This window comes from Argopecten irradians, chromosome 2 (assembly GCF_041381155.1).
Source record: "Argopecten irradians isolate NY chromosome 2, Ai_NY, whole genome shotgun sequence".
In the NCBI taxonomy this organism is placed as follows: domain Eukaryota; kingdom Metazoa; phylum Mollusca; class Bivalvia; order Pectinida; family Pectinidae; genus Argopecten; species Argopecten irradians.
This window is the reverse complement of record NC_091135.1, coordinates 6,173,372-6,198,499: the sequence shown is the minus strand read 5'-3', so window position 1 is coordinate 6,198,499 and position 25,128 is coordinate 6,173,372. Positions and strand designations below refer to the sequence as shown.

The following is a 25,128-nucleotide window of genomic DNA, read 5'->3' as shown; positions in this document are numbered from 1 at the left end:
GCCCATTTGAGGAAGTTTATTGATAAAAATAAAGAGAAATGTTTTATCACGTCTAAAAATAACTGTTTGAACGTTCGAAGAGTGTAAAAAAATTTGAGCCCATTTGATAGTTATTATATTTATTGCATAGAATTTTCTGGAATTTTTTAATATTGGATCTTCCATGCTGAAAATGTGAATGAAAATAAAGAATTCGAAAGAATTTAAAGAAGTAATATATTTTTTAATTTATTGTTGAACTATCTATTTATACAAAATGCAAAATGCTTGTACTTCTTTTTCTTGGAATGCATATGCAGTGGCTGGTGAGCTTTAAATATCTACTTGGAAGTTGGAATAGCAAAGAGAAAGCAGGCAGTGAAATTGTTACAGTTGGTTCTTAACGTAATTTAATGCTAATTTGGTGTTATTTACTGTTTTAAATTATCTTTATGTGCATTTCTTACCTCTCCTTCTAACCAGTGATAGGTATTACAGGCGAACTACAGGAATATTCTCGACAAGACCGTTCGTATCCAAGTCGTGTGGGAAGCGGTGCTGTCTAAACTAATTTTGGTTTATAAATATTACGAAATATTTTTCTTATCTTACGGAAAAAATATTATTTTTATGTAGACATTTTTCCGTCTAATGTTAATCATAATAAAATTGTGTTTTTAAAGATAATTCAGTAAACAAATTTTTAGAAATAGAACTAAAAATGTTATTACGTTAGAAATATATTGATTTGCATTTTTCGTGACTTCCGCACCTGTTATGTTCTCTGAAAAATATATTTGCCACTTAAAAGTCTCGTAGGCTTCTCGTTGCGAAACGTGAGAACATGGCGACCTCCTGTGCGGTTACACTTGAGGGGATTATTTCTTAATTTACCGAAGATTAACTCAACCATATTGTTCCAGGTATATGTTCCTCGATGGATTATTTGATACTTTTGTTTCATGACAATTTATAGATATATCGATGAACCTTTTTTGACAGAATGACAGTTTTAGTATTATCGGTAGAAATGAAAGTTCGGCCCATTTGAGGAAGTTTATTGATAAAAATAAAGAGAAATGTTTTATCACGTCTAAAAATAACTGTTTGAACGTTCGAAGTTTTTGTCATTCGTAATCATATATGTAGATATTTCGTTGATTGTCCACGAAAGTTATCAGTTTTAACTATATTGACAAATTCCTATCTAAATATTCGTTACTGATTTGTTCATCGAGAGATCCCGGCATCTGCAACTGCGGTGCGAGAGCTGCTAAGTCATTAATCCTTAATATTAGCAAACGGCTGGCCTAAGATATTCACAATATCTACTAAGTCTGAAATATCAATTAACTTTCTAATTTTTAGTGAGTCTCATCAATTTTATATTCATAAAAAAAATGATGACTGATTTAAGGAAAAGTTGTGGAAGCAATTTTCTGATTTTAGGTTCGGGTAACTGTGAGGTTGGTTGTAAGAAGTTAAGAACAGTTTCATTTACTAGAAAATACATACAGCAATAGAGAAGTCATCCGATAAACTTAAACCAGCGATTGATCTATGTGTGCCTCCTGCGTCTAGTACACAGGAAAATCGAGAAGGAAGCACCTGTTTTAACATTGCACGTCTGTGGGACGCACAACATTTTTAGAAGATGGCTGTTGTTGTTGACACATGGAAAACATGCCTCCCATAAAATTGAAATTAGAAAAGGGGCCGAAAACGTTTTGGTTAATAACGCCTCATGCCGATGATAGAGATGAAGGGGAAAAGCAACATAAGGGGAACTGGCATCAAATGAACCCGCTCTAAAAATGAGAACCTTTAATAAAAAAAATGGTTATCACTGTTCTCATGGTTGAAGTATGACAGTGAGAAAAACTTATAGTTCTGTAACATCTGTACGGATAACGGGAAAGTAAATGGCATGACAAGAAATAGGAGTTCAAACGCAGATATTCATGATATATGCTGTGACAAGGTCGATTCCACCATTTTTCAAACAGGGCCCCTGGCATCGCATTTTCTCATTCAAATGAAATCTAACATATTTTATCATTCAAATGAAATCTAACATTTTCTATTACATTATAGATTTATATTCATTAATTAAATGTTTTGTGTGTCAAGCTTTTAGACATACGTTAAAATTTTCAATAAACTAATATCATAGAAGTTTTGGAGAAATAATATCATAATATTTTTTTTTAAGTTTTATAAGTTTTTCTCTCAGTAAAAACATCAGAAATGGAAAGATTTCTCGACTACCATCCATCACAAATTGACACAAAAGTGTTTAATTTTTTTTCTGGTGAAAGCAGCTTTCCTGTTCAAGAAAATATCACTTTCACCTTTCAAGTACATGCAATGGAATGAAATACTGATTTGCTAACTTTGATAATCGTTTTGAAATAAGATAAATTATTTATCCATATCCGAGAAAATCATCGTCATAATTATTCAATATTCAGACTTCAGTTTCACTTTGAACGCCAACGACCGGCGAACTGTTCATATTACTCAGTGCAAAGTTGTGGGGAAATTTCGCAAAAATCTTGTAGTAATATAATTATTTACATGACTCAAAGTCATAACTATCTTATTTATTTACTATTTCAAATAAATAGTCAATAATGAGGCGATAAACGAAGTGACAGATGTGACGAGAGACTGTCGCCTATGCACAGACTGCCAGATGATCGTTCAGTTATTTCTAGGAAAAAACCGATGTGTCTATGTTGTGAACTAGTTCATTTATGTTAACTTCATTGTTTATAAATTTATCAAAAATTTGACAAATCATCTTTTACAAATCGATCCCACTTGGAATTTTCATGTTTTCAACGCAAATTGTTTCATCTTATAGCGTGTTTGATATTTTGATCACATAGAAGCTTTCACTCAAACGCTACACATCACCTAAACGCTTGAAATGACACGACTAAAATACGGAACAGAAATTTTTGGATAGTCTTACGACTTTTTTACATAGAAAGTCACAGCTCACAGGCAAGCTGTTTGAGAATTTTAAGAACAATCGGGCAATTGAAAATGGGGCCGCTAGAAGGGGAATGGGGCCGTTTAGCGGCCTTAGAATTATAGTAGAATCATCAGCCTTGAGTGATTTTTGTGATTTTTCAACATCAACAAAAATGTTCAAAAAAAAAAAAAATATTAAATTTTTCTAGGGGAGGAACCCCCCCCCCCTCCCCCCCACATCCTGGGACTCACGATTCTTAAAACCATTGGTCCTGAAAACCCTTAATGCTAAATCCTAGATTTAACACTGTAAACGAATAACAACAAGTCTTACAAGCAGCAGCACATTTAGCACAAAACATACACATGCACATGAATAATATTGTAGCGGGTTAGGACTGGGTTTATCCTCAGTGACCAGGCCAGGTAAAACTTTATTGACTCTCAAAGAAAACAGACAGAGATAGAAGACTACCTTGATATAACTCTTGATCTCTGTCAAACAATTTCTAACGATACTGCAAATTATTACATTAGATGATTATAATATAACTTATTTTTGATATGTTGTTTCGCAGACTAAACATTTACGATGTCCCTGCGACCCAGGCGTGTTGATTTTGACACTACTTGGGTGAACTTGCTGGAAACTGTGAGGGGAGTGATCACTTGTGCCCAGGTACCCAGGGCTACATGGAACGACAGATTCTCATATCCTTTCTGATTATCAATTTTATTGTTGTATAGCGGTATGTGTAGGACATCAGACTATCTTTCTGTGTTGTGATAGACATAAACAATGAAACTATGACTATTTGGTTAAGATATGAAAACATCTAGCTCTTCACCTCTGATCCTGAGTTGCAAGAGACAGTACGTGTGAGCCAGCTGTTACATAGGTATATATAAATTACAACATAATGACCATACATGGATGTATTTTCTTTGAGTAAAGCTCATAGGATTTATTTAAAACAAATTAATCGCACTGTTAAAGATGCTCCACCGCTGACAAATGGCATTTTCGCACTATCAAAAACAGCAGCAGACGATTTAGTACTTTTCTTCAGTTACAAAAGTTACTTACTTTACACCATTACCACCATTAAAAGTTTGAGCTTCCAATTTTGCTTCAAGTTAGAAATATATATAAAAAAAAAATAATTGCGTCCCGAAAAAATTCCATGGCACTATATCCTATATGGAATTAAGTACTGATTGCGCATGCACCAAAGGCAAAAAAATAATTTTATATTATTTTTTGTGTCAATTAGCTAGACATATATATACACGATTAAACACCAATTATTGTTCAAATTGTGAATGTTATTTATGCTCTGTCGGCGGTAGAGCATCTTGAAGTGTTAATTCACAAAGAACAATCCATCATTGCAGAGGTTATTCTTAAATGAGATTGACATATTTTTGTGTGACTTATGTGTATCGTTTATACAAATTGTTGTAGAACTTGCTGCCTTTTATATATGTATCTTGTTATTTGCCATGATTTTTGTTTATACAACTGTTAGCTATAGCCACAGAAAGAAAGCTACCATTTTCTATAGTAAATGTACATAGGCAACTCTAAAGATTCTTGTTTTTCCCATACTTGACATCAGGATTATCCCGCGGTTGCTAGAGAAAAGACAGCTCACACATGCTAGACAGTGACGTCATCAATACATGTGGCGACCATTTTTACGCTCATGGATGTTCATATCAACTGAATTTTCAACATTTCTTGTTAAAGTATGGGAGAAAAAGAATCTTACATGGGCCTGTCAGGTGGCCACGGATATCTCAACCCGAGTGAAAGATTTTGACCATCAACCCTCGGCAAGCCTCGGGTTTACAAGCCAAAATCCTTCACTCGGGTTGAGATATCCCTGTCCACCTGACAGGTCCATATAAGATTCTATTGATATTGTACTAAACATGTTCAATATTTTTCAATATAATAAAATATATTGTATCTGAAATATAGCCACTTTAACAATTAACATTATTGGTAATAACATATTAAACACCTTGACCAATAAGCACAGATGTGTATGCCTTATGTGTCGCCTGTCCTGAACCCCTAGGGGATCGACTTTATCAAGAAACTAAAAACTTCCTGGAAGCCCATGTTGAGACACTGCATAAAGTAAGTGGTGAGATATAGACAAATCATCAAATGCTATGAGAAACTGAACACATTTAGAGTGGAGAAGCTATATTTATCTTGGAATATTGGCAATAAAAGGAGGCACTATATAATGATTCAAGTCCCAATTCCATTTAACAAGCTACTGTATATTTTTCATACATTTCATTAATTCATTAATTTGTATATTTACAAATGAATAAATCTGTTCTAAATATATTTGTTTTGATATTAAACCTGACCTGATATTACATGTTTTATTCCTACTTTTAGAATGTCGTGGACGGTGGAGAAAAGAACTTCCTGTCTCTGTATCACACCCACTGGGTACAATACAGTAAGGGCTCCAGCTTCCTTAACCAACTGTATGGGTAGGTTGTATAAATATTACCAAGTAGAGAGGCTACGATCACAAGTTTGGTAAAAGTATAAATAAAACCTGTATAGAGGCTAATAAACCCATATAGATGCTATGACCACATGTTTGGTAAAAGCATCCACATCGATGAATCCTCTAAAAGAGTTTGGCGGTTAAATTGGTTCTTGTACAGTACTTTTCCTACCTGTGATCGTAACAATTCTTAATTTTTTGGAAACAGAGCTGGAGAAAGAGACTGCTCTAAGCTGATGTTTCCTCAGTTAAAGCGTAAGATGTAGTATCGATCCCTAGAAGTGATCTGAAGTGACAGCTTTTCTTTTTCTCTCTGTGCTTATTCCTGATTGCTATGATGCAAATGGTTTTGGTATTCTGGTAATTTGATTCCACTTGGTACTTTATTAAGGAATAAGACTTTTTTTTAGGAATTGCCAATTATCAAAGGAAAAAAAAAATCACATTTCCTCATAAAAGGATTAACTTATATATATTAAAAACCAATATGTATGTGACATACGAAAAAGTTTCTCTTATTTTCATTACTCTTCAAAAATATGAGTGTTTTTCTTAGTTCATAAAGCTAAGCTTGGTAAGTAATATAAGACTCTTTCATATGTGGATATGAAGGATAGGGATATTCTACCTGTGGGTCACAAAATGTAGTAAAACCCGAGACTTGCCGAGGGTTTTGCAATGATCCCGAGGGTAGAATATCCCTATCCTTCATATCCACTTATGAAAGAGTATTTTTCTTTCATACCTCAATGTTTTATTGCAATTTTACAACTATAATATCCTGCCATTTTGAAATAAATTCGAAGAAATCCGCGACTGGAAGTCAATTTTCCATGCATGAAAAATTACGCGATATTTTCAGCACAAATTCCGTTGTTTGCATCTTTTATAGTAAAACTAGTCATATTTGCAAAAAAAAATGTTAAAATTTTGCCGAGGAAAAAGAGATTTTGTTGATGCCGTGACGTCACGAGGCTTTATTGCATGGGCAGCCATGCAATACAGCCTCAGGCGACATGAGTTTATTGCCCTAGACCAGCAAGTACGGGTATTACACACCCGTAGGTATGAAAGAAAATGAGTGTCTTGTATCTGTCTCCAGGTACCTGAATACCACCTATATAAAGAAACAGAAGTATAGTGATGCTGACCTTAGCTATGGGGGATTCTCTATTGAATCATCGGACCAGATGCTGGAAATCGGGGAGGTAACTACAATAAATAGTTGAAATTGCTCTATTTTCAGTCCAAATTTATAGAAATACAGACTGTACTGCTTATGAATTATGACTGCACACTTTCATTTATATTCATTTTTTTGTGCTTTGTGTTTCATAAATGTAGTCCCTCTTTTTAATTTGAATCACCATCATCAATTTTTATTTCTTTATTTGAGTGGATTTCCAGAAAGTAGTGAGGTCCTTTTCTTTTTCAGAAATTGATAATGATTTGAAACTGTGTAAATACAAACCCTGAAATCTCGAGTCATCTAGTTATAAAATTTAAATATGAATTTTGTGATTTTCAAAATAATGGGTTTCATTTTCAATGGATTATCTATTACACTAATTGTTAATGATAACAGTAATTTTTATCTGTTTACCATCAACAGCTTGCGTTGGACACATGGAAACGTCTGATGGTAGAGCCGCTGAAGGATGCGCTGGTGCGTTTGATCCTGATGGATGTCTGGCAGGACAGATGTAATGGTACGGTCAACCAGACGATCCTACACGGGGTCATCAACTCGTTCGTAAATGTGGAGGACTACAAAAAGAAACATCCCCTACAACTGTACGAGGATATATTTGAGAAGCCATTCCGAAAGGAGACCGGCGATTACTACAGACAGGAAGCAGCCAAGCTGAAGGACGAGTGTAATTGTTCAGAATATATGGAAAAGGTGTGATGTTGTATAGTGGACTCTTAAAATGCTAAAATTTCGCTTCCTTGAATACCACATAAAAGAACAGAGGTTGTTCACTTGAAGTGAAAAATTTGCAGTATTGTAATTAGTGATATTTGTTTTAAATGTTAAAAAAAATTGTATAGTAATCTAAGTTTAGATTATATTTTGCAACAGTTAAAAAAAACAATGTTCATCTTTGGTCTTTTGGAAAAAACTTAGATAACTGTATTAGTGGACACTGTTAAATATCTGTGACTTGTAGAATATCTTTGGCTTTATTAATTTTGTCAAAAAAATAAAAAAAAAACACAAAAAAAACACAGTTATGATTAAATTAATTGCTATCTATGATGTATTGATTGTTCTCTCTCTAATTGCTGACTAATCCAGAAAGGATACAATGTATTTTTCAATCCAACTTTTTTTAGGTGATATTTAGATTAGACAATGAGGATTTCCGGAGTCGAAAGTTTCTCCATCCTAGCTCATATAATAAGATCACGTTTGAGTGCCAACAACGTATGGTTGCAGACCACCTACAGTTTCTACACGGGGAATGCAAGGAGATGGTCAAGTTGAAGCACACTAAAGGTACGACTTTCAAATCAGTCCCTGATTTAAACTTTTAAAAGATAGAACTGTCTGAAGATCAAAATGGCTGACAGATGGTTGTTGGATTTTGAAGTTCATTATCAAACATGAGATTAGATGAAATATCACTAATTTCCTGGTTTTGGTGATTGATATTGCTTGATAAATTACACACTATGTATTTTGGTTGTAGACTTGTCCAACATGTATCGACTACTCAAGCCAATTAATGGCGGACTCGGGGTCCTGATACAGGAAGTGGAGTCACATATCCGGCGGACGGGACTCGAGGCCGTCAAAAACCTTAAGGGGGAAAATGTAAGGAAGATTACTAGAATAGAACAAAAGTACCTGACAGTGTTTTAAAATAATACATTTCATTATGGATTTAGCAAATATAATTTTGAATGGCTTATACGAACAAGAAATGCATTCAAGATCATCAAGGTGGGCACCAGTTCACCATTCTAAAACACTTCATATTCCATAACACTAAAGTGTAGTATTACAGAAAAAAGATAAAACGTGAATATTCTCACAACCTCTCAATTCTTTTTGTGAAAGAACCACCTTGCCAATGATTTGGAAGGAGATGACTTCAGTTTTGCCTTAAAAAAGTTTTGTGTTTTGAGAATTGGGGCATGGAAATTCACTTATACAATAAACAAACTTACTTCTGTGTTCTACATGTATTTACTTCCGCAAATTTTATGAGCAAAGTAAATTCGTGGAAGTTGATCTCGGCGAATATATAAAGGAATGTCCATTTGATTTTTAAATCCAAAAATATTAATCATCACAAACTTGTTTTGAAATGGAAATTGTATAAATTTAGAATTGTATAAATTTAGTAGCCGCAAAAAAAAAAAAAAAAACCTTTCTTTACAGTAACAGATGTTATCTTTACACTCATTAGATTTATGGACTGTAAATGTATGTTTTGATTATTCAGATACCTGCTCAGTTTGTGGAATCCATGTTGGATGTACATAGACATTACACAGAGCTTATACAGCAGACATTTCAAACAGATCAACAGTTTGTTGGGGCTCTAGACAAGGTAGGTCACAACAGTTTGTAGGGGCTCTAGACAAGGTAGGTCACAACAGTTTGTAGGGGCTCTAGACAAGGTAGGTCACAACAGTTTGTAGGGGCTCTAGACAAGGTAGGTCACATCAGTTTGTAGGGCTAGACAAGGTAGGTCAACAGTTTGTAGGGGCTCTAGACAAGGTAGGTCACAACAGTTTGTAGGGGCTCTAGACAAGGTAGGTCACAACAGTTTGTAGGGGCTCTAGACAAGGTAGTCACACAGTTTGTAGGGGCTCACGGTAGGTCAACAGTTTGTAGGGGCTCTAGACAAGGTAGGTCACAACAGTTTGTTGGGGCTCTAGACAAGGTAGGTCACAACAGTTTGTAGGGGCTCTAGACAGGTAGGTCACACAGTTTGTAGGGGCTCTAGACAAGGTAGGTCACAACAGTTTGTAGGGGCTCTAGACAAGGTAGGTCACACAGTTTGTGGGGCTCTAGACAAGGTAGGTCACAACAGTTTGTAGGGGCTCTAGACAAGGTAGGTCACAACAGTTTGTAGGGGCTCTAGACAAGGTAGGTCACAACAGTTTGTAGGGGCTCTAGACAAGGTAGGTCACAACAGTTTGTAGGGGCTCTAGACAAGGTAGGTCACAACAGTTTGTAGGGGCTCTAGACAAGGTAGGTCACAACAGTTTGTAGGGGCTCTAGACAAGGTAGGTCACAACAGTTTGTAGGGGCTCTAGACAAGGTAGGTCACAACAGTTTGTAGGGGCTCTAGACAAGGTAGGTCACAACAGTTTGTAGGGGCTCTAGACAAGGTAGGTCACAACAGTTTGTAGGGGCTCTAGACAAGGTAGGTCACAACAGTTTGTAGGGGCTCTAGACAAGGTAGGTCACAACAGTTTGTAGGGGCTCTAGACAAGGTAGGTCACATCAGTTTGTAGGGGCTCTAGACAAGGTAGGTCACAACAGTTTGTAGGGGCTCTAGACAAGGTAGGTCACAACAGTTTGTAGGGGCTCTAGACAAGGTAGGTCACAACAGTTTGTAGGGGCTCTAGACAAGGTAGGTCACAACAGTTTGTAGGGGCTCTAGACAAGGTAGGTCACAACAGTTTGTAGGGGCTCTAGACAAGGTAGGTCACAACAGTTTGTAGGGGCTCTAGACAAGGTAGGTCACAACAGTTTGTAGGGGCTCTAGACAAGGTAGGTCACAACAGTTTGTAGGGGCTCTAGACAAGGTAGGTCACAACAGTTTGTAGGGGCTCTAGACAAGGTAGGTAGGTCTCTAGACAAGTAGGTCAACAGTTTGTAGGGCTCTAGCAGGTGAGACAACAGTTTGTAGGGCTCTAGACAAGGTCACAACAGTTTGTAGGGGCTCTAGACAAGGTAGGTCACAACAGTTTGTAGGGGCTCTAGACAAGGTAGGTCACAACAGTTTGTTGGGGCTCTAGACAAGGTAGGTCACAACAGTTTGAAGGGGCTCTAGACAAGGTAGGTCACAACAGTTTGTAGGGGCTCTAGACAAGGTAGGTCACAACAGTTTGTAGGGGCTCTAGACAAGGTAGGTCACAACAGTTTGTAGGGGCTCTAGACAAGGTAGGTCACAACAGTTTGTAGGGGCTCTAGACAAGGTAGGTCACAACAGTTTGTAGGGGCTCTAGACAAGGTAGGTCACAACAGTTTGTAGGGGCTCTAGACAAGGTAGGTCACAACAGTTTGTTGGGGCTCTAGACAAGGTAGGTCACAACAGTTTGTAGGGGCTCTAGACAAGGTAGGTCACAACAGTTTGTTGGGGCTCTAAAGTAGACAAGGTAGGTCACAACAGTTTGTAGGGGCTCTAGACAAGGTCAACAGTTTGTTGGGGCTCTAGACAAGGTAGGTCACAACAGTTTGTTGGGGCTCTAGACAAGGTAGGTCACAACAGTTTGTTGGGGCTCTAGACAAGACACAACAGTTTGTTGGGGCTCTAGACAAGGAAGGTCACAACAGTTTGTTGGGGCTCTAGACAAGGTAGGTCACAACAGTTTGTAGGGGCTCTAGACAAGGTAGGTCACAACAGTTTGTTGGGGCTCTAGACAAGGTAGGTCAGAACAATTTGTAGGGGCTCTAGACTATGTACACAACAGTTTGTTGGGGCTCTAGACAAGGTAGGTCACAACAGTTTGTTGGGGCTCTAGACAAGGAAGGTCAGAACAATTTGTAGGGGCTCTAGACAAGGTAGGTCACAACAGTTTGTTGGGGCTCTAGACTAGGTAGGTCACAACAATTTGTAGGGGCTCTAGACAAGGAAGGTCACAACAGTTTGTAGGGGCTCTAGACAAGGTAGGTCACAACAGTTTGTTGGAGCTCTAGACAAGGTAGGTCATAAAAGTTTGTAGGGGCTCTAGACAAGGTAGGCTGCATTCATTGTCATCCTTATATGACACAGAAAGCTTTACCAAATACTGTTCTTAGAAACATATTCATTGTCATCCTTATAGGACACAGAGAGCTTTACCAAATACTGTTCTTAGAAACATGTCTTGTTTGTTTGGGCAATAAGTTCTTGGCCATTGGCTGTATCTTGATAAATATTTCATTATACCGTCATTACCTAAAGTTAATGAGCACTGCCATAACTCTCTTTCAAAAATCCAAATGTCTTTTTATTTATCTTTTAGTAATTTATTATTGAATATGTCTTTAGTTGAAAATTATAACTATTGTTGTTTATATTTTCTACATTAATTATGAAGACTAATTGATTAAATATATATTAATTATTTACAGGCTTGTGCTGCTGCAATAAACTACCGACACAACCCCAAACACCCATGTAAATCAGCTGAGCTGGTAAGTAACAAACTACCGACACAACCCCAAACACCCATGTAAATCAGCTGAGCTGGCAAGTAACAAACTACCGACACAACCCCAAACACCCATGTAAATCAGCTGAGCTGGTAAGTAACAAATTACCGACACAACCCCAAACACCCATGTAAATCAGCTGAGCTGGCAAGTAACAAATTACCGACACAACCCTAAACACCCATGTAAATCAGCTGAGCTGGTAAGTAACAAATTACCGACACAATCCCAAACACCCATGTAAATCAGCTGAGCTGGTAAGTAACAAACTACCGACACAACCCAAAACACCCATGTAAATCAGCTGAGCTGGTAAGTAACAAATTACCGACACAACCCCAAACACCCATGTAAATCAGCTGAGCTGGCAAGTAACAAATTACCGACACAACCCCAAACACCCATGTAAATCAGCTGAGCTGGTAAGTAACAAACTACCAACACAACCCTAAACACCCATGTAAATCAGCTGAAGTGGTAAAAACCAACTACCAACACAACCCCAAACACCCATGTAAATCAGCTGAGCTGGCAAGTAACAAACTACCGACACAACCCCAAACACCCATGTAAATCAGCTGAGCTGGTAAGTAACAAACTACCGACACAACCCCAAACACCCATGTAAATCAGCTGAGCTGGTAAGTAACAAACTACCGACACAACCCCAAACACCCATGTAAATCAGCTGAGCTGGTAAGTAACAAACTACCGACACAACCCCAAACACCCATGTAAATCAGCTGAGCTGGTAAGTAACAAACTACCGACACAACCCTAAACACCCATGTAAATCAGCTGAGCTGGTAAGTAACAAACTACCGACACAAACCCAAACACCCATGTAAATCAGCTGAGCTGGTAAGTAACAAACTACCAACACAAACCCAAACACCCATGTAAATCAACTGAGCTGGTAAGTAACAAACTACCGACACAACCCAAACACCCATGTAAATCAGCTGAGCTGGTAAGTAACAAACTACCGACACAACCCTAAACACCCATGTAAATCAGCTGAGCTGGTAAGTAACAAACTACCGACACAACCCAAACACCCATGTAAATCAGCTGAGCTGGTAAATAACAAACTACCGACACAACCCAAAACACCCATGTAAATCAGCTGAGCTGGTAAGTAACAAACTACCGACACAACCCTAGACACCCATGTAAATCAGCTGAGCTGGTAAGTAACAAACTACCGACACAACCCCAAACACCCATGTAAATCAGCTGAGCTGGTAAGTAACAAACTACCGACACAACCCTAAACACCCATGTAAATCAGCTGAGCTGGTAAGTAACAAACTACCGACACAACCCTAAACACCCATGTAAATCAGCTGAGCTGGTAAGTAACAAACTACCGACACAACCCTAAACACCCATGTAAATCAGCTGACCTGGTAAGTAACAAACTACCGACACATCCCCAAACACCCATGTAAATCAGCTGAGCTGGTAAGTAACAAACTACCGACACAACCCTAAACACCCATGTATATCAGCTGAGCTGGTAAGTAACAAACTACCGACACAACCCCAAACACCCATGTAAATAAGCTGAGCTGGTAAGTAACAAACTACCGACACAACCCTAAACACCCATGTAAATCACCTGAGCTGGTAAGTAACAAACTACCGACACAACCCTAAACACCCATGTAAATCAGCTGAAGTGGTAAAAACCAACTACCAACACAACCCCAAACACCCATGTAAATCAGCTGAGCTGGTAAGTAACAAACTACCGACACAACCCCAAACACCCATGTAAATCAGCTGAGCTGGTAAGTAACAAACTACCGACACAACCCTAAACACCCATGTAAATCAGCTGAGCTGGTAAGTAATAAACTACCGACACAACCCAAACACCCATGTAAATCAGCTGAGCTGGTAAGTAACAAACTACCGACACAACCCTAAACACCCATGTAAATCAGCTGAGCTGGTAAGTAACAAACTACCGACACAACCCTAAACACCCATGTAAATCAGCTGAGCTGGTAAGTAACAAATTACCGACACAACCCCAAACACCCATGTAAATCAGCTGAGCTGGTAAGTAACAAACTACCGACACAACCCAAACACCCATGTAAATCAGCTGAGCTGGTAAGTAACAAACAACCGACACAACCCCAAACACCCATGTAAATCAGCTGAGCTGGTAAGTAACAAACAACCAAAACAACCCCAAACACCGTGTAAATCAGCTGAGCTGGTAAGTAACAAACTACCGACACAACCCCAAACACCCATGTAAATCAGCTGAGCTGGTAAGTAACAAACTACCGACACAACCCCAAACACCCATGTAAATCAGCTGAGCTGGTAAGTAACAAACTACCGACACAACCCCAAACACCCATGTAAATCAGCTGAGCTGGTAAGTAACAAACTACCGACACAACCCAAAACACCCATGTAAATCAGCTGAGCTGGTAAGTAACAAACTACCGACACAACCCAAAACACCCGTGTAAATCAGCTGAGCTGGTAAGTAACAAACTACCGACACAACCCCAAACACCCGTGTAAATCAGCTGAGCTGGTAAGTAACAAACAACCGACACAACCCCAAACACCCGTGTAAATCAGCTGAGCTGGTAAGTAACAAACTACCGACACAACCCCAAACACCCATGTAAATCAGCTGAGCTGGTAAGTAACAAACTACCGACACAACCCCAAACACCCATGTAAATCAGCTGAGCTGGTAAGTAACAAACTACCAACACAACCCCAAACACCCATGTAAATCAGCTGAGCTGGTAAGTAACAAACTACCGACACAACCCCAAACACCCATGTAAATCAGCTGAGCTGGTAAGTAACAAACTACCGACACAACCCCAAACACCCATGTAAATCAGCTGAGCTGGTAAGTAACAAACTACCGACACAACCCCAAACACCCATGTAAATCAGCTGAGCTGGTAAGTAACAAACTACCGACACAACCCCAAACACCCATAAACAATTTTATAGAATTCAGAAAACAATACTATTGCATTACTAAATTGTAGTTTGCAATAGTTAAACTATTGCAAGTGTTTCCACGATTGCAATAGTATTGCAATGGTTAAAATTGTAGGCGATAGTCACCCCTAGCTATAACTAAATGTAAATATAAGCAAAGTTAAATTTTGGTTTAAATGTACAAGGTGTCCCCAATTTGGTGCTGACCTGTGATTCTGTTTGTCTGTTACAGTTAGCGAAATACTGTGATAATTTACTTAAGAAGAGTTCTAAAGGAATCTCAGAGATGGAGTTGGACGACAAATTATCTAGTTGTATCACTGTCTTCAAATATCTAGATGATAAAGATGTCTTTCAGCGGGTATGTATTTGGAATTATTCTCTGTTTTTTTCTGCATCACGGTAAAAAAAATTGATCAACAACAAAAAGTTTTAGCATTTTGCTCTTCGCGATATTTTGGAGTCCTGAGGCGAGGGATATGCTTGAATGGAATAGCTTATGGCATATTATAAGAATTACTATGCACATTTTATTTTGTTGTTTCAGTTTTACTCAAGGATGTTGGCCAAGAGGTTAATATTCTCACAGTCTGCCTCCATGGATGCTGAGGAAGCTATGATAAACAAACTCAAGGTAAACTGACCGTCACATAGTTAATTAATAATTAACGAATGTACCTTAATTAACCTGACTCTCTTACATAGCTCAGATAATCAGCATAAAATGCCAGACTTGCATGTTCTTGGTAAATTGATAATCTGACCACCAGACTCTTCCGTACTGGCATTTGGTTTAATTTCTCTTTTATAAATTCTAATACAAGATTATCTCCCCCTAGTCTAAAAATTGGGCAAATTGTCATCAACTCAAAATGCCTGCATGTGCAATATTTTTAGAATTTGGTAAAACGTTGAAAATTATCTAAAAAGTAATCTAAACTAAAAAGGTAAAAAGTTGTTATGTGGAAATATCTGCATGCAGAATTGTTTTTGAATTTGGTTAAAATGGTGGGGGAGGAGCATTTTCATACCTCTATATGACAGATGTACTAATAGAATTGTTTGTGTGTTCTTACAGCAAGCTTGTGGGTACGAGTTTACCAATAAATTACACCGGATGTTTACCGACATGAGTATAAGTATGGGTCTCAACAACGATTTCACAGACTTCATCAGAACGAAAGACAATAAAGACCTGGGTGTTAATTTCACCATCATGGTTTTACAGGTTTGTAAATCGGGAATAATTTCACCATCATGGTTTTACAGGTTTGTAAATCGGGAATAATTTCACCATCATGGTTTTACAGGTTTGTAAATCGGGAACTAAATTACTCTGCTCTCAATATTATTTTCATGATTTTACAGCTTTATAAGTTTAAAGTTTATCTGAAATATTTCACCATCATGATATGAAATGTTTGTTTGTTGGGAATCTAGTTTATTTGTTTTGAAAAAAAAAAAAATTATCATGGTTTTACTGTTTTGTGCATTGAAAGTTCATTTGGTTTTGTCCCAATGGATTTTTGTTTGAAATTTAATTATGAAAAATAAATTATCCAACTATTAAGTTCCTTTAGACAGTCACAAAACTTAAGGTTTTCAGAGTATAATATGTACATTTCATACAAGGTGTGTATTTCTCCTGAAATTTTCCCTGCATAATGCCAACACTCTATATAAAGTATTCACATATCAGAATTGTTTCAGAGTTCAAGTCACATAAAAAATAATTAATGATATTGATTTCTGATTACTTTAGGCGGGAGCTTGGCCTATTGGACAAAGCAACCTTCCAACTTTTGCCATTCCGCAGGAGTTAGAGCGTAGTGTAAGAATGGTAAGTGTGGTCACATCAAAAGTTTTGTTGTTAAACGTGTCCGTGAAAATAAACTGATGTATCTGCAGAATACCTATTGTTGTCTCGCTCATCTGGTAATTTCATGGAAATAAGCAGATAATTTATTTATTATGCAGAAATGGGACGGGTGGCTTCAAGTAAGAAATAATAGCAAATATAAAGATGTTTTTTTGTGAGTTTATTTTTGCCTTTTCTGTAGAATTACATTAATTCACCCATACCTATGATAGATATGTTTCAGCTTTGCTAAATATGTCTATTTAGTTGGTAATCTTTTATTGAAAAATCTTTATTTTATTTACACCATGCTTTAAAATTTTGTCTTTCAGTTTGAGACATTCTATAATGGAAAATTTAGCGGTAGAAAATTGACATGGATGCATAATTTTTGTAGTGGTGAGTGAATTTATAATGGATTTGATGAACTTATTCATGTTGCATTTATTCAGTTTTAATCCTAGTACAGTATTCTGTAAGCCTGACTGTCTGATATCTATGTGGGTCATCCAAAGTGCTTCTTATTATTGTCAAACATATCATAAATTTTCTTTAGATTTAACCCTCTTCTTTAAACTGGTTAGTTGGGCAAAGGAAACCAATCTATATGCATTCATTAGACTTCCAAAAGTCCTTACATATCAAAACAACGGTCCAATTCTGCTTATATTGTCCAGTCTTGACCATTGAAATTATGGAAAAGCCTCGTGTAAATTTAGCACGGTTCTAAAAATATATTCTCCAAACTCTATGAAAGAGAGGCTGCCTGGAAATGTCAACATGGACATAGCCAACCAGCACGTTTTAGGATTCCAACAATGTAGATTAGTTTCTTCACATGCACAGCAATTTTGATGGGAAATTTTATTTTTCTATTTCATAGAAATTATACTGTATATCTTAACAGTATTTTAGCTACTTTAGCCAGCCTTTGCCCGACTGTTTTATTTAATGGTCATTTAACAGAGAAAATGAAGAAAGAAATATCAAAGTGTTTTTCAATAATAACATCTTGGCTCACACTAACTTTCCAGTTTGCTTAACAAAAGTTGCAAAAGTGATTTTATTCTCTTTAGCAAATAAGAATTTCATTTAGCATATTGTGCATTTAAGAGCATTCCATAATGAAAAACATTAAATTACTTAGAAGCATCAAATAATGTATTTTATGCAAATATTTATGCAACAAGTGAAAAGTACACACATACAAAATATCCTGATCATTCATTAAACCATACTCCGTTGTGCGTATTGTTACTTTACATCCCTTCAACATTAAAATATATATGGTACAGTAACTGATTAATTTATCAACTGTTTTAGACTTGCTATGAAAGTAATCAACTGAAAAAAGTGTGTTTGAAGCTTATGTCAGCATTATAGGATATCGGGTGTGTGAAGCAAAACTTTAGCATTTTTTTGCGAATAAGGATGAATTTATTTTAACAATTAGCCAGAACGATTCGTTATTAACGAAAATGCGAATGGGTAGCGTGAGCCCAGAACATTGTTCTTTTATAGCATTTAAAAAAACTTGTTGGCTTATAGGCCAATTTGTACACCAATAAAAACATTTGAGCTCCTGTTTCTGGAATAACTTGATATCAAATTTTCTTGACATTTCAGCAACTTAAAAATTAAGAAGTTTGACTGTATGGAAATCAGTAATATTTATGTTTTGTTTCTCTGTAGCTGAGTTAAAGTTTAACTACTTGAAGCGGCCATTCATTGTTACCATGGGAACCTTCCACATGGCGATGTTACTGCTTTTTAACAACTGTGACAAGCTGACCTTCACAGAGCTGATGGACAACACAAAGTTACCTGAGAAAGAACTCGTTAAGCAGATTCAGGTGCTTATTGACACCAAACTTATCGTTGCTGCGGTAAGCATTATTACTGATTTCTTAGATCAGTGTAAGGATTGCACTTGACTTTAAGTTACTTGAAACAAATTTTTGTCATGATTTAACAACATAGCAAAAACATATAGACTAAATGGAATGTGTTGTAGATAGTTCTGCTTCAGTAATGCTATATTTCAAGTTTATTGATCAATTATCAATTCATACAGCTGCATATTTTTGCAGTGTTGTAGTAAGACTGGATTTATTTCTAATTTTTATAATAGCAAAAAAAAAAAGTTTTTGGTAGGTGCTGGGACCCAACCAGTAGTCGTGAGAGAACAGTTGTTGTGATTGTGTGCATATTCTACGGTGCGTCCAGATTTCCGAATGTCTGGAGCTGTTGACGAATACTTCGTCAAGTTCATGATGGTGTTGTTTTTGTTCATGTGGAAATAATGTGTTTCGTGAGATGCAAACAATTAATTTCTTTCCTAAATCATGAGTACTGTTCCTTCAGGTCTATTGGTTGGGTCCTAGTACTGGTATGTGTTTAAACAGTCACAGGGAATTACAATATTTGGCTAGGGTATGGGTACAGCATACATGTTATACCTGCTTAATCAATGATTTGTAATTTCAACGGTATAAATAAAAAAACTGTAACAATGTCCCGGAATATGTCAATATTTCTTGTTATATGTTTCATATTTTGCTTCGTGGTTATGTAACAGAATTAGCCTTATAGAATTGTCCCTAGGCTTTTAATTTTATGGATAAATTGCTAATTTTTGTTGATACTGTTTTCAGGGAGACAAAGGAGATCTTTGTCAGTGTTCCTTTAATCTCAACATGGAGTACACAAATAAACGCACCAAATTCAAAATCGCAAGTACAGGTCAACGGGAGTCTCCACAGGTTGGTCAAGTTCTTATGGCTAGTGAGGTCATAAAGTGATGAACATAGGTCAAAGGTTATGTTTTGTTGGAAAAAGTAGTAAAATTATAAAAGACATTATTTATACTCTTTCTGAGAATTAATACAAACAGCATTATTATTAATTACAAAAAAAAAAAAAAAATGATTACCCGGTACACTATATTTAATAACTTATTTTGCAAGTAACTTTACAAATTGGGTATTAACACAACAAAGTTTAACCTTGTACAACTAAATAATATACAAACAAAATAAGAGATATCTTTGTAGAGAAAGAAAATTGAATACCAATATGCAGAAAACCATCTTTAAAGGGTACAGTTTGTTTATTTTGACTGCGTGAATTACAAAAAAAAAAAACAACTAAAAGTGTATCTTTCTGTTGTCTGTTTGGTTATACTGCACTAACAAAGTTGATTGGCTGAATTCTATCTCGTCAGACAGGAGTGGGTATAGGGTACACTTTCATTTCATCTTCATAATCCTATCTATGCTTGTGATTTACAGGAAGTAGAAAGTACCCATAATGCAGTAGATGAAGACAGAAAGATGTATCTACAAGCAGCCATAGTCCGAATTATGAAGGCGAGAAAAATTCTAAAACACACAATGTTGATACAGGAGGTATGTACGCACATCTTTATCCTGGTAATTTTCCAGAAAATTTCGTTAAGTTTCCATGAAAATGTTCAAAGTTTAATCCATCAACATGAATGGAGTTCTCGATCTGACAAAAAATATTTGAAATTATTCAACATTTACTGTGTTTGGCATGCAAACTTGTAGCATGTTACTAGATTTAACAGATAAGAAGAGAATGATGAAAATAATAGTGTAACTTACTGTAAACCAATTTATTTTCACATTCCATTAAATTTCACATATTTGGCGGTTAGATTAGAAACTGCAAAAATTAATAGCCACAAAAATTGTCTGGACACAGGTACAGTAGAACCAAATGAATCTTAATTGAATGCTGTATACAAACTTTCTTTCACGTGCGATATACATCTGCGAAATTCGCGATCCAATTTATTTTTGAAAGTTTATCTCCACTAATTAATATCTACACATTTATAGGAATTTCCATTCAATTTTGAAATCAGCAAATGTTCATCTTTACGAAATTGTTTTGAAATGTAAATCTAGATATTTAGTAGCCGCAAAAGAGCGTTGTTTTATGGTAATTAAATTGTCATGAAAATTTGTTCAGCTTTGAAACGTGTAGCTAAGTCACCGCGAAAATCATTCAGTTTACAGTGTTGTAGATTTCCATACATATAACAGTTATCGAGGGCAATCTTGGTTTGGAGAATTTTTAAAAAGCAAAAGTAACTGAGGTGAAGTATGAAATTCAATGTTATTGCAAACTGGTGACATTATGATAAAATATATTCACTGATCTGTTTATTGGTTTATATTATTTAGTAATCACGCCTGAATTAGTTTATTTTATTGAGTAATCAAAACTGACTTTTGTTTCCACAGGTGATTAGCCAGGCTCGAGCACGATTCACGCCCAATATTCCCATGATTAAAAAGTGTATAGAAGCTCTGATAGATAAACAATATCTAGAACGGACTCCAAACTCATCAGACGAGTATCGCTACGTAGCATAGCACCACCTAGGGGCGAACAATAGAGGATAGAACATTGTGATACTTGGAATCGCTGTCTTCATTGGTCTGTTATATTTTCTGGAATCAACAAAGGATAGAATGTCACTCTGGAATGTATGAAAGAAGAAATGTGATAGCAGTGTTTTACATGTGATTTGTGTCATCTGACACGCTGTGCATTAATGTGGAATTCAAATTTATCTGTATGAAAGTGGATCATGATAAACAAAATTCGGTGGATTTGTAACTGTGTAATGTAAGGATGCGTCATGGTTTTAAACAATTGCCTTCACTTTATTCGTAAGCCATTGAAATATTATATACCTTTTTTGGTGCCAAACCAACAAAAATTGTAACAATAATGAATTCTTTGATAAGTAAAAGTCGTACGAGATCTCCCACCAGTAACTAAGTGCTAGATCTTTCTGTTCTTCTGTTCTTCATGAAGGTAACCGCAAATAAATTGCAACTAAAAATCATGTTTGATTATAAATCTGATAGAATTTGAAGTGTAATACTTAATTTCTTTTGTTCAGAAAATGAACAGTTTTGTTGTCTTAAAATACAAAATAAGACGTGAGCTGTATGAAGTCCCATTGACATTATGAAATGACTTCTTTACAATCATCCAAATGTTGTGGCTTTGACCTAGGTGTAACTGGTTGTGGTTATGACATAGTTCTGTGGAGTTGTGGGTCCAACCTGTACTCATTACAACTATTTTGGCTGTGACCTACTAGGTAGATATAGGACTAGTCACGGCTTCAACCTACATACAACCAGATGTGTCCACGATCCTTTTACAAACAATTGTGACCTTTGCCTATCTTTACAACTGGTTGTGGCTATTACCTACAGTAATTACATTCAACTGTTTTGGCAATGATCTAGTTATAACTAATTATAGCTGTGACCTAATTAAGACTAGGTTTTGCAGTGACCTAGTTACAGCTAATTTGTGTCTGTGACATAGTTACATTTAGCTATATATATAGTAATGGCTTTAATCTACATTGTAGGTACAACCTTACCAGTTATGTCAGTGGCATATGGCAAATTATAAACAGTTAAAGTTGTAACCATATTAACATTAGTTGTGGCTGTGACCTAGTTACTACAAGTTGTGGCCATGACCTAGTTGTGGCTGTGACCTAGTTTCTACCAGTTTTGGCCATGACCTAGTTGTGACTGTGACCTAGTTACTACCAGTTGTGACCGTGACTTAGTTACTACAAGTTGTGGCCATGACCTAGTTGTGACTGTGACCTAGTAACTACTAGTTATGGCTATTACCTAGTTATTCCTGTGGCCCAGTTACTACCAGTTGTGACCATGATCTAGTTACTTGTGGCCTTGTGTACCAGTTGTGGCCATGACATAGTTGTGGCTGTGATCTAGTTACTACTAGTTGTGGCCATGACCTAATTACTACCAGTTGTTGCCATGACCTAGTTAGTAGCAGTTTTGGTCATGACCTATTAAATATAATTTGTACCAGATGTGGCCATAACCTAGTTACTACCAGTGTTGCTATGACCTAGTTGTGACCATGCCCTAGTTAGTACCAGTTGTGGCCATAACTTAGTTGTGGCCATGACCTAGTTACTACCAGTTGTGGCCATGACCTAGTTACTACTAGTTGTGGCCATGACCTTGTTGCTAGTAGTTGTGACCATGACCTAGTTACTGTCAGCTGTGACCGTTACCAAGTTACTACCAGTTGTGGCATTAACCTTAATTAGTTAAGTTACTTGTGTTAACATGTAACGATATAAAACATTAAGGTTGAGATGCATAGTTGAGATGCATATGTTTGACCTTTGAACTCTTGCTGGAGTTATGACCTCTAAATTATATTAATTGAAGATTTTGTACAATGTGAGATGTATATGCATTTGAAATAAATGTCGTTGTTATGGAGACAATGACATTGAAAGGTTGAATTTGTTGTACTTTATTTACCGGTACTGAAACAAATCGGTGCAAATAACTCCATAAAATATCTATAAATACTCCGAGAAAATCAACAGAATTAGGCTAAGGCTAGACCAATGAAATAAGTCTCCTGAATTAAGATACTTTAACTCCAGACTCATTTATTATGTTAATTTTATGGGTCGTCATGTATGCACTCCTGAACAATTGTGTATTTAAGGAACAGAGTAGAGGCTTTAATGCAGAAGATCTGTGAGCTAATGCTACAATATTACATTGGACCAGCAAGACAAAATGCAAAGCTGTCGATGAAGGTGACAAAATTGTACTAGTCATCAAAGCGTTGCACATTGATATTTGCTGGTTCTGTACGTACAAGTCACAACATCCCAAATAGAAAATATTTCAAATACCTATCATTCAAATGACCGAATAGGGCAAACCACTCAAGTGCATACGATGTACATGTGACAAGCATAATGAAATGTTCTTAACTTTAAGTACATAGCTTATGGATATAAATTAACATACCAAAGAGACATTCTGTCTTTGCATTTAACAGAGTTACGTCCCTTGTAGGTCGGTATCAATTGTGACATTATTGTCACATGACGTCACTTTCAATACCTACCCAAAAGGGCAGATAATTCTGTGATAAGCAAATACAAAAAAAAAATAATTTAATTGCAGTGAGCTGTTATTATGGCCAGATTCATTACTTGTCCTTGCATATCTTACATAGATTGCATGGAGCCTGCAGTTTACAGAAGGAGAACCTCAAAGAAAGACATTTAGATATATTTGGATTTGTTATTTGAAACAAATAATATATTTTTGGTTGATAACACCCACTGGAGGCTTCATAGGATTGTAAAAGACCATATATAGATGTCCACACACGGCTTTCATAACAGAGAGAACTGCAGTAAATGTAGATGTCATCTGGACCCCAAATCAATCATAAATCAGAGGAGTGAAGATTCAATTGACCTGTACCTGATCATGTCCTTGTGATATTGACCAATAGTACATGGTATGTAATTAAAAGACTATGAATGGTTTGAGCTCTTCTTAGCCCCTAAATCCATCAAATTTTGAAAACTGTTATGTATTGAATACATTTTTGAATTTCAAATATCTAGTACATCCCTGATACAATTAGTTATGTATCATTGCAGTGATAGTTGCCATGGTAACCATCTGAAATATGTATAAATCAAGCTAAAGTGAAAGTTCGATCTTTTTTTTTTGCCTATTTTTGTATCTTTTTTGAAGTTTTTGATCTAGGAATCATAAAGCGCATCCTTGAACAACCTTTATATTTCTCCTGAATATATATCTTTTAAAAAGTGCCTACATATTCTCAGTAAATATTATGTTTGTTCAAGATTGCGCGCTATTGTTGCTTAGAGAAAAACTTCCAACAAAATATGCGAAAAATGACGATTAAGGGCCCAAACCATAGTCCGTTATTTGGATTTCACTTTATTTTGGCAAATGAAAAGATTCAAATTGCAATCCTTGTCAAACAAGCAAATGCATTTTTAAAAACAATAATTAATTGTGGATAGGTTTAGCGGAGTTGCTATATATATATAAATTGCTAGCTGCTTTAGAAGGAAGCAATACTTTGCGCCAGTCTTGCCAGTCCAACATACCTGGGATGATCATCATTCTTAATTGGTTGGATGGTTGGTGAGCTTAATGTTCTATACAAATGTAAGGTCATGGTCCATTGCTATGTGCTGCTTGTGTGAAGTGCGTGCGTGTTTTGGAAGACTAGTGTGTTATATATAATGTGGTGTATTTGTAATAATGGAACTCCTGTTCTTTTTATAGTGCTATTTCCGTGCACCCAGAGACACCCAACAACACACCCCACCCGATTCCAAGTTACCTGTATTTCCAGACACTTTTAGTATTGTAGGTGTATTCAAAATATAATTTAATAAGTGCCTTAGCATCACCATCTGTAAAGAGAAATAAATGTTCTATAATAAAAGTATAATACAATATCCAACAACAGTAATGATAAATACTGTTATATTTTCAAACAAATCTTTACATTTC

The 25,128-nt window shown here is 36.3% G+C and overlaps 1 protein-coding gene across 1 annotated transcript; it reads left to right on the top strand.

The window, feature by feature from the left end:
* Window positions 1–778: 778 nt before the first annotated feature.
* Window positions 779–23,062, top strand: LOC138314254 (cullin-2-like). Its single transcript, XM_069254497.1, has 19 exons — window positions 779–902; window positions 3,537–3,670; window positions 5,003–5,104; window positions 5,378–5,475; window positions 6,598–6,703; window positions 7,108–7,398; window positions 7,833–7,995; window positions 8,189–8,313; window positions 8,948–9,055; window positions 11,794–11,856; window positions 15,095–15,223; window positions 15,410–15,496; window positions 15,941–16,090; window positions 16,625–16,702; window positions 17,053–17,119; window positions 18,413–18,606; window positions 19,375–19,482; window positions 20,011–20,127; window positions 20,992–23,062. Exons 2-19 carry the CDS (start codon window positions 3,551–3,553, stop codon window positions 21,121–21,123), a joined length of 2,238 nt encoding a protein of 745 aa, XP_069110598.1. The 5' UTR covers window positions 779–902; window positions 3,537–3,550; the 3' UTR covers window positions 21,124–23,062.
* Window positions 23,063–25,128: the final 2,066 nt, after the last annotated feature.

Bases quoted from the DNA above. Each gene is read 5' to 3' on its own strand.
- LOC138314254 (XM_069254497.1), top strand. From the start codon at position 3,551: ATGTCCCTGCGACCCAGGCGTGTTGATTTTGACACTACTTGGGTGAAC. The intron at 16,703-17,052 runs GTAAGTGTGGTC...TTTGTCTTTCAG, and splicing joins TAGAGCGTAGTGTAAGAATG to TTTGAGACATTCTATAATGG. The intron at 18,607-19,374 runs GTAAGCATTATT...TACTGTTTTCAG, and splicing joins CCAAACTTATCGTTGCTGCG to GGAGACAAAGGAGATCTTTG.